Source organism: Solanum dulcamara, chromosome 6, assembly GCF_947179165.1.
Source record: "Solanum dulcamara chromosome 6, daSolDulc1.2, whole genome shotgun sequence".
NCBI classification, from domain to species: Eukaryota; Viridiplantae; Streptophyta; class Magnoliopsida; order Solanales; family Solanaceae; genus Solanum; species Solanum dulcamara.
The window spans coordinates 7,000,323-7,009,011 of NC_077242.1; the positions used below are offsets into that span (position 1 = coordinate 7,000,323).

Below are 8,689 nucleotides of genomic sequence, written 5' to 3' on the forward strand. Positions count from 1 at the left end.
CCATGGGGCTAATAGTTAAATGCCTCGATTTTGTCTTTACCTAGTGAACACTAGGAGGCTTCCTTCTTCCTTTGCTCTATTTTATACTACCTGATTATGCTTTTCTGATTTTCCTTTTCCAAAATCTATTTTAGGGCATGAGTTCTTTTTCATGTGTATGTGTTTACATTCAGAGGGGTGAGTGCATGGGCTGGGGACGTTGAGTTGTATTGAAAAGACATAAAGTAATTAGTGAATGGAAGCAACAAATGCCTAAACGTAACAGCTGCAAGGGGGTAGAAATGGAAGCAATTCCCTAAGCTTAACTTAATTCTAGATACTTTCAGTGATCTAACTTCTAAATGGAGCATAACGATAACACTTTCTTGCACTGCTGTTAGACTAAACTTCAGACCTCATCATTGTGGTCCCCATCTTCTCCCTCCTCTCCCAAGCTGGCAGTAGAGCCTGTCGTATTGCCTGGCTCCTCTTCTGTGCTCTTATCATTCTCAACTTCAAGATAATCGTCTCTTACATCCCTTTCAGCAGTTTTTACATGGTTAGAAGGATAATGAAGATTGTGCGCATGCTTTTGGTCTCTATCTTCTCTGACTCTGTCGGTTTCTCCTTCTGTTCGTGCAGTGTTATCTGATTTTTGATTACTAACATCCTGTGCTCCTCCAGAATGATCTTCGTCTTCTTCTGGTTCCTGATAATAGTCAACCTCTTGATTGTCATCTTCTTTGACATCCCTTTCAGCAATTGTCACATGTTCAGAAGAATTTGAAAGATTTTGAGCTTGCGTTGGCTCTGTATCTTCTCTGATGGTGCTAGTTAGTTCCTCTGATTGTACTATTTCATCTGATTTTTGATTTCTGGCCTCTTCTGAGATGCTACTCTTCTTTGAAAGAGCTGTATTTGCGGACCCTTCTTCTCGAGAATTCTGGAGCAACTCAGTTTCTTTATTGCTGACTTCTTTTTCCTTCTCTTTCTCAATCTTCTGAGTCATGTCATGATTCATGACTTCTTGGTTCCCTTCCTCTGCATCTGCAAAATTGTTAGAGTTTGGCCATGTCTTACCTGGTGGACTATCATCATGATTTGTTCCAACATCTTGCATTCTGCGCCTCCCTGTATCTGAATTCGCTCCTTGTTCTGACCTTATCTCGTCATTGTTTTGTAATGCTGAATCTTCGCCTTGTTGAATTTTCTTGGTCATTTCTATCCCGTAACCTTGCTCGCCAGATTTCTTCCTCATGTTCACGTCCATGTCCTTGTCTTTCTGATGGTCCCTTATTTCCAGTATACTGCCTCCAACCCTCGCTACCCTTTCAGTTCCCATTTTTACTTTCAAGAATTTTCTGTTTCTCATGCTTGCAATTTCACGACTTTCCGGATGCATGCCACTTTCATCTACTTGGCGCATAGCAATTATTTGCCGTCTTTTCTCTCTTGTCTTTCTCATGTAGTCCTTGGTCACTCTTGATGTTCCTCTTCTGTTTGAATTCTCTTGCATTTCTAACTTAGTCACACCTTTAACATTCATTCCAACTTCATTGCTTTGCTTTTGCACTTGATTTCTATCATGCTCATTTTCATTAAATGCGTTGTCACTGGTGTATGTTTTCTCGTCTAGGTAAGATTCTTCCCCATTCTTATGATTGTCAGTGTTTTGTCTTTGGCCTTTATTAGTTTGAAAAATGGTGTTGCTGCTTTGGACATCTTTTTGAGAAGTTCCCATCTGCTGAGACTGCTCGTCTCCAGTTTTCCCTTTCACGATGTCAAATCTTTCACCAGTTCTTCCCGTGTTTTCACCTTCTCCAGTGACTTCCTTCTTTCTGTTATGGGCAGCTTCATTGGTGTTGCTGTCTATCTCTCCTGCTGAATTTTTCTGGTCTTTTCTTTTGATTAATTCATGCAATTGTTCGCTTCCTTTTCTACCATTGTCCATTCTTCCTGCAGCTTCGGTAGTGAAATTTGTTGCTGGATTTGATGGGTCATCTGCACTTGCTGACCAGACCTTTATTGGTGAAAATTTAAGACGGTGTTTTAAATCCTCAATTTCAGCCTCTTTCTGTCTCAAAGTTTCAGAAAGTAATGCAACGTGGGAATCGTTGGACTTCGTTTCCATCTGTTTTTCCCTTAGCATCTTAATCTCACTCTGCTTTTCCTCAAGGGCAACTTCAATTGTTTTTTGTTCTTCTTTAAGGGAAGAGATTGTTGACTTCATCTCTGATATCCTACTGTCGAGATCCGTTTTCTGTGTACCAAGCCAGTGTATATTGGATTTCATGTCCTCTATTTGTCTTCTGGTTTCTTTTGCCTGTTCTCTTTCTTTCTGTCACAGGTGACAAATAGTGTTAGCTTGGGTAGCATAATAAACACAAAAGCATGCTAATGGCAGAAGATAATAACTATTGTTGTTTGTCTCATTGAAAAACTCTACTGTTCATAGATATTTTTTTTTTGGTAAACATCTACCGTTCATAGATTACTTTGTACAATTATTAGCTGCTTTACACAATAGATTCACAAATTTATCATCCATCTTTATGAGTTTAAAATGCATTTTTGTTCATTCAATGATTGATTTAACATCCCGGGTCTGTGTTTTGCCACCTGATCTGATTTAACGTCAGATTTTGCTGAGAAGTTGTTATATAAAACCTTCTATTTTATTCCTGTGAAGCAACGTGTACTCTTTCAGTTAGATGTTTGTTGCAGAGACAGATATGATTTCAAGTCTAATTCCTGGCATACTTTATCAGAAGAAGTCAAAGCTCAACCGTATAAGACATCTAACAACAGAAGTCCATTGGGAAGTACTGATTCCCAATATTGGATTTCACATTTGAACATGCATGTAAATAGATGTTATCCATGTAGAAGCATTCCTCTTTTATTCAACACACACAGAGAGGAGAGAGAGGTACCTGGAAGAGGAGTTTAAGGCCATCGAGTTCGCGATCTTTCTCCTTGATAAAGTGGTTGCAGATGCGCCTGTCCCTGAGCTTGTGGAGAGTCATAACTCCAAATACGGCAGCACCAAATGCGAGCAGCAACAGAACTCCATATGATCTCCCTGTGTTTTGACTGTGCAAGTGCCTTTTCATGTTTTTGTTCTATCTTATGCCCTTCAGGAAATGTGGAAGAGAGTGGTGGGTAACCTAACAAGAATGGCCTCACTTGGCTCTCTTTAGTAAATATAGATTAATGTTTCACAGCTTGAGTGCTGCTTGTCATCTCAAATTGGTTCTCAAACTGCTTTCTCTCTCTCTCTCTCTTTCTACACGCAGAAGAGACATAAATTTCTAGTCCTGATCTATGACTAAGGAAGAGTAGCGGAGAATTTGAAGGATACATGTGCATGGCATGGTGACTGTAAAAACATTTTATTTTTATTTTTAGTAACTGTTTCTCTTTCCAGAATGATTTGTCATGCTTCCTATGTATTTTGCTATGGTATTCTTACTTGCGCTATTTTTTTTTCTTAAGCAAGGGTCTATTAGAAACCACTTCTCTATTGCCAAGGTGAGGGTAAAGTCTGTGTACAATCTACCTTCCTTAGTTCCCATTTGTCGGATTACACTGAATATATTGTTATCGCAGAATAGGCTAGATTTAGAAGAGTGAAAAGATGGAAAATCTATAAATTTCTGATCATTTATTTGTTGAGCATGTAAGGAACTGAATATAACAATTATGTTTCAATTCCAAGCAAGTTGTCAAATGCTTATGTCCGTTGTTTGCACCAAATTATCAATGCATAACATGTATCTTTGAGATATACATTAGGCTTAATATATCGACAACCTCTCAAACTTGTTAGTAAATTTTATTTGGATACTTCAACAACCACTTGTTTCAATTAAGCTTTCGAACACATGATAAAGTGTTCTTATTAGACATTTTGAATTCAAAAATTGAAAAGAAAAATTGCGCGTATTTTCAAGTATTCATTGTCCTTCGTATTTGTTGGTTATGCAGGGGTGAGCTATAGGTCAAAAGGTTTTGGCCTTATATTTAGCAACAAGCAATCTATATGGAGTATCTACTTGTTTGACCTTTTATTAATAAGCATTATGTAATTGCAGTACGGTTGAGTAGAACCAAACAGATCTGATACAAAAACCTAGCTTCGCTCTTAAGAATAAAAATCCGTAACTATTCTGCACTCTTAACTTAAAAATTGTTAAGAATTCTAATCTGCAACCCCCGTTTCATATTTGTTTTAGTTATATTTTACTCACGTTTTTCAGACCCCACTTATCAAATTACAATGAATGTGTTATTGTTGTTGTTGCAACACCAAACGATTTGAGCCCTATCGGATATGGAGTATCCATACGTTGCTCATGACAAAAAGGAAACAATTAGTTCGTAAATTTGGAATTTTTTTTTTTTTTCAAATTTGAGATTATCACAATGTTAAAGTTTCCAACTCCAAAAAGGATGGGCTTGAATAAGTACTCAGGCCCAATTGATAACCCAGATCACTGGCCCAAACTCCACAAAGAATAATCTCAAAATTGTTCATGTGGTGTAGAAATGTTCCATAATCAATTTAACCAATTTTTTTTAATCTCAAGAACAGGAAGAAGAAAATGCTAAAATTGATATTGGCTTGCTGTAAGGTGTATATATCAGAAAGCAGAAACAGGGGAGCTCTTGAATCAATTGAAAAAGCTGCTAAATTGTTTCCAGAGTCCCCCATTGTCAACAAATTTGAAGATGAGATTTACAACAGAGTTGGATATACTCTTGTTTCTAAATTATCTCCCAATTCTTCATCTGGGTCTTGTCCCTTACCCTTAAAGAATGCATCTTTTGCTATGGTGAAAGCTGCATTTGAGACAATTGATCTTCAAGAACATTGTGGAACTCATCCCAGGCTTGGGGTTGTGGACCATATTTGTTTCCATCCCTTAGGTACAACTTCTTTGGACCTGGTTGCTGACACTGCTAAGTCTTTGGCATTTGAAGTTGGTTCTAGTCTTCAAGGTTTGTTCTTTTATATTTTTAGTGATACACCCCTTATAAATGATGGGCTTCTTTTTCATAACTGCAGTGACTAGTTTATGCGCATCTCGACTAATTTTATGGGCACTACAACATGATTTATTTTTTTTACTAATTGTGGTATCCGAACCATTATGTGCACACCTCAACTAATTTCACGTACTAGCTACAAAAGTTTTGAATCTTGGTGTTTTGCATCAATAGAGAACCTAATTGTATGTTTGGCATTTATTGCAGCTAGAAAGATTGATTTTTTGCATTAGTAGTAAGATTAATTATATGGCACCGAAGGTTGTGTTCAACTGATCAATGTAGTGGGGTTGAGAATTATGAGGTGTGAAGGTTCAAATTTTAGCAGAGGCAAAAACTTGATTTATTTCCATTTGTATGGCTTGGTGGATATAGTTAGTCGGTCTATGGTGGGAAATAGCAGGTACTTGCGGAATTAGTCAAGAGTGCTAGCTGACCCAAAGACCACGGTTATAAAAAATAATAATTTTACTTTTGGTGTTTGAAGTTGGTCGAAGTCTTCTGAGTCTTTTGAATATTTTTTTTAGTCCCGCTTGATATATGCCCCTTGGAAGTGAAATTGCTCTAAATAAGATTGAGTCTTTGTTTTGCATTAACAGAAAGATCAATAACATGGATAATTATTAATTAGCTGTCGTTGATATATTCCCATCTCTTATTCTGAGTTGTAACCAATCTTTTCCTTCTCAAAACCTTTAATCATTATATTGATAAAAAGGTTGCAAAAATATGCAGTTAATATGATACGGAGCGTATGATAATTAGTGCTTATTGTGTTTTGATTTGAGACCATGGAAGAACCATAGTCAATTTTAAGGTTTCTTTGCTTTAATTTCTAAATGTTGATAATAGAGAGGTATTGATTGTGTTCGTCTATGCATGTTCATTGTTCAATGGTATAAAGATAAAAGGACGAAGAAACGGTTATTTATTCCACATTAGGAGTGGTGCATTGGTCACTACTTGACATTTTTTGTGGTCTAAAGTTCACTCATTTTTCTAAAAGCTGCTCAAAAAGATGGAAATTGTACTACAAAAGTGACAAATTACACATGAATTCGGAAGGCATAAAGTTATATATAAATTGAAGATAAGTTTTGAAACACTGAATAGGGAAGGCTAGGTGAAACTAATTGACCTCTATTTGTGACTAATATGTGCTGCTATGGACTTGGAATCAGCTTGTTGAGTGGTATATAGTTTTTACATTTGGAAGAGACACATGAGAAAAAGCTACCATTGGTATAGAGTTTGGTGGAGTATTTGGTAAATGGTGCTCTATAGCTGATTATTCTGTGTTGAGTGAATCACAATACTTCATTAGTTATTTTTCCATATGATGCAACGAAGGTGCTTCACCACTTCTGTACTCACTTTCATTCATAGGTTAGTCTTCTACTTGGTGCTTTTTCAAAATGTAATAGGATGGTTTAATACAATCACTTTATTTCAATCAACGTTTCCCAGAGTTTAATTTATATCTTTCCCATAAACTTTCCTTTTAAGATGTTTCGACTTCTGACTAGTGTGAGGCAAGCATAGCTGATATGTGTGGTTCTCTTTACACTTTAGTATTCCATCATTAGTGCCATTATTGAAACTTTAATTAAACTACAGAAAAGATGGTGTGAGATTACATGTGGAGCTCTACATAAACTTAAGTGATCAAATTATTTAACAATAGTGATACGCTTATCACAAGATTTTCTTGTTTCATACTCCTAGAAAGAGCTTATATCTGCAAGGTTGAAGTTGTGCTTTACATTGTCAAAGTTGTTATTGCTTTATTCATTTTAATGTCACTAAGTGGTCTTAAACGTAGACTGCAGTACCGACCTTTTTATACGGAGCAGCACATCAAGAGGGAAGATCACTTGATTCAATCAGAAGGGAGTCGGGATATTTCCATCCTAATTCAAGTGAGAACCAGTGGATAGGCGGGACAAAATTAGAGACCTTGCAACTAAAGCCTGATGAGGGTCCTGCTCAAGCGACTCAAGCAAAAGGTGTTATTACAATTGGAGCTACAAGGTGGGTTGACAACTATAACATTCCAGTCTTTACGAATGACATATCCATCGTTCGTAAAATTGCAAAGAGAGTCAGTGGAAGGGGAGGTGGACTTCCATCCGTGCAATCTATGGCACTAACTCACGGAGTTGGCACAATTGAAGTTGCTTGCAACTTACTGGAACCTGCTAGGATTGGTGGTGACCAAGTACAGCTTGAAGTTGAGCGGCTTGCTAGGGAAGAGGGCATTGCGGTGGGGAAAGGATACTATACTGATCTCTCAGAAGAAAAAATAATTGAAAGTTACTTGAAACTAGTTCACCATTCTGACTAGAGAAGCTACAGGAAAAAATCATTCTATCCGTCGTTCCTTTTTTCCTTCTTTCTTTCGCACATTTTGCCAAGATTTTTCAAACATTTGACTTTGAGCTCCAGAGCTAATGTGTAAAATCCTGTTTTTTTTTTGCATTTGGTTATAGTACACAATATTGTGCTCATACTACATTTCTTGAACATTCTTATTGATATCCTACTCGTGTAATCCTAATGTTCACTGTTTTAAGGATTCTCTTCATCTACATAGAGAGAACTATCTTGAGAAGTTCAGTCTAGATTTAAAGTTGTAGATTTTGAACTTGCCATGAAATTCATAGCTCGCTTTAGTAACTGGGGCTTGCAACTACATATTTTTACGTATTTCATGGACTTCCTAATACAACCACATGGTCTAAATAAAATATAAAACCCTATTGATGACATTTTAATGTGGTTGACTGGACCTTCTTGATGAAGAAAGAAGCATGTTCAAATGTATCAGACAAGAAATGGATTCTTTAATATGGAAAAGATAGAGTTTTTTGTAATAGAAAATGAGTTCGTCATATTATAAAATAGTTGAAATAATAGATAAGTTTTTTTCTGGTTAGTCCTTGTCATTGCCTTGTCACCCTATCAACTCATTTATCTCTTATTGTCCTTGTGTACAAATTGTCTTGCTCTTAATATCAGAAAATTGAGGCTTCAATTTCTTCCCACAATATCTTTTATCAAGATTCTGAGTTTGATCTTTTGTTCAGCAGTCGATTGAGTACCCGTGCAGATTAATGTTGACTTAAATATGTTAGGTGAGATGGGATTCAAAAAACAGTTTCCCCGTTCATCCCTAACTAGACTTTAATAAACGAATAGACATTCTATACGGGGTTAAACGAGTCCAATGATACTCCTAACGTATTATTAAACCAGATCAAACTAGAACTATTGTATTGAATTTTGTCGTTCAAGTATATTTATTAATTCATTATATTAAAAATAGATATCCATTTTTATCTGTCCACTTAAAAAAACAAGAGATAATCTATCATTCTATACCTATATTACCCTTATTATTAAGTACAAGTTATTACCATTTCATTTTCGAATGAGTGAAATGATTTATTACAATTAAGGGTGGATATAATAAAATTATCATATTACTTTGTTGTTTTTTAAGAGGTGTGTTAAATCAAATATGGACAAGTAAAAATGAACAGAGAAAGTAAATTTTAAATGTCTTTAATTATGTTATTGATACACGTGTTTTTGGTTGTATTCAATATTTTATTGGGACAATTTCAAATAAATACAACAAACTAATTAGTTTACAATAAAT

At 35.9% G+C, this 8,689-nt stretch overlaps 2 protein-coding genes across 2 annotated transcripts; one reads left to right on the top strand and one right to left on the bottom strand.

Annotated features, from left to right (window-relative positions):
• Positions 1 to 388: 388 nt before the first annotated feature.
• On the bottom strand, positions 389 to 3,092 carry LOC129891891 (uncharacterized). The gene is made up of 2 exons (XM_055967367.1): positions 2,913 to 3,092; positions 389 to 2,317 (listed from the first exon to the last, which is right to left on the bottom strand). Exons 1-2 carry the CDS (start codon positions 3,090 to 3,092, stop codon positions 389 to 391), a joined length of 2,109 nt encoding a protein of 702 aa, XP_055823342.1.
• A 1,464-nt stretch (positions 3,093 to 4,556) lies between these two features.
• On the top strand, positions 4,557 to 7,600 carry LOC129891704 (uncharacterized). The gene is made up of 2 exons (XM_055967156.1): positions 4,557 to 4,980; positions 6,858 to 7,600. Exons 1-2 carry the CDS (start codon positions 4,584 to 4,586, stop codon positions 7,370 to 7,372), a joined length of 912 nt encoding a protein of 303 aa, XP_055823131.1. The 5' UTR covers positions 4,557 to 4,583; the 3' UTR covers positions 7,373 to 7,600.
• Positions 7,601 to 8,689: the final 1,089 nt, after the last annotated feature.

Coding starts and splice junctions, on each gene's coding strand:
- LOC129891891 (XM_055967367.1), bottom strand. CDS start 3,092: ATGAAAAGGCACTTGCACAGTCAAAACACAGGGAGATCATATGGAGTT. Junction 2,318..2,912: donor GCCTTAAACTCCTCTTCCAG/GTACCTCTCTCT, acceptor CACCTGTGACAG/AAAGAAAGAGAACAGGCAAA.
- LOC129891704 (XM_055967156.1), top strand. CDS start 4,584: ATGCTAAAATTGATATTGGCTTGCTGTAAGGTGTATATATCAGAAAGC. Junction 4,981..6,857: donor AGTTGGTTCTAGTCTTCAAG/GTTTGTTCTTTT, acceptor CGTAGACTGCAG/TACCGACCTTTTTATACGGA.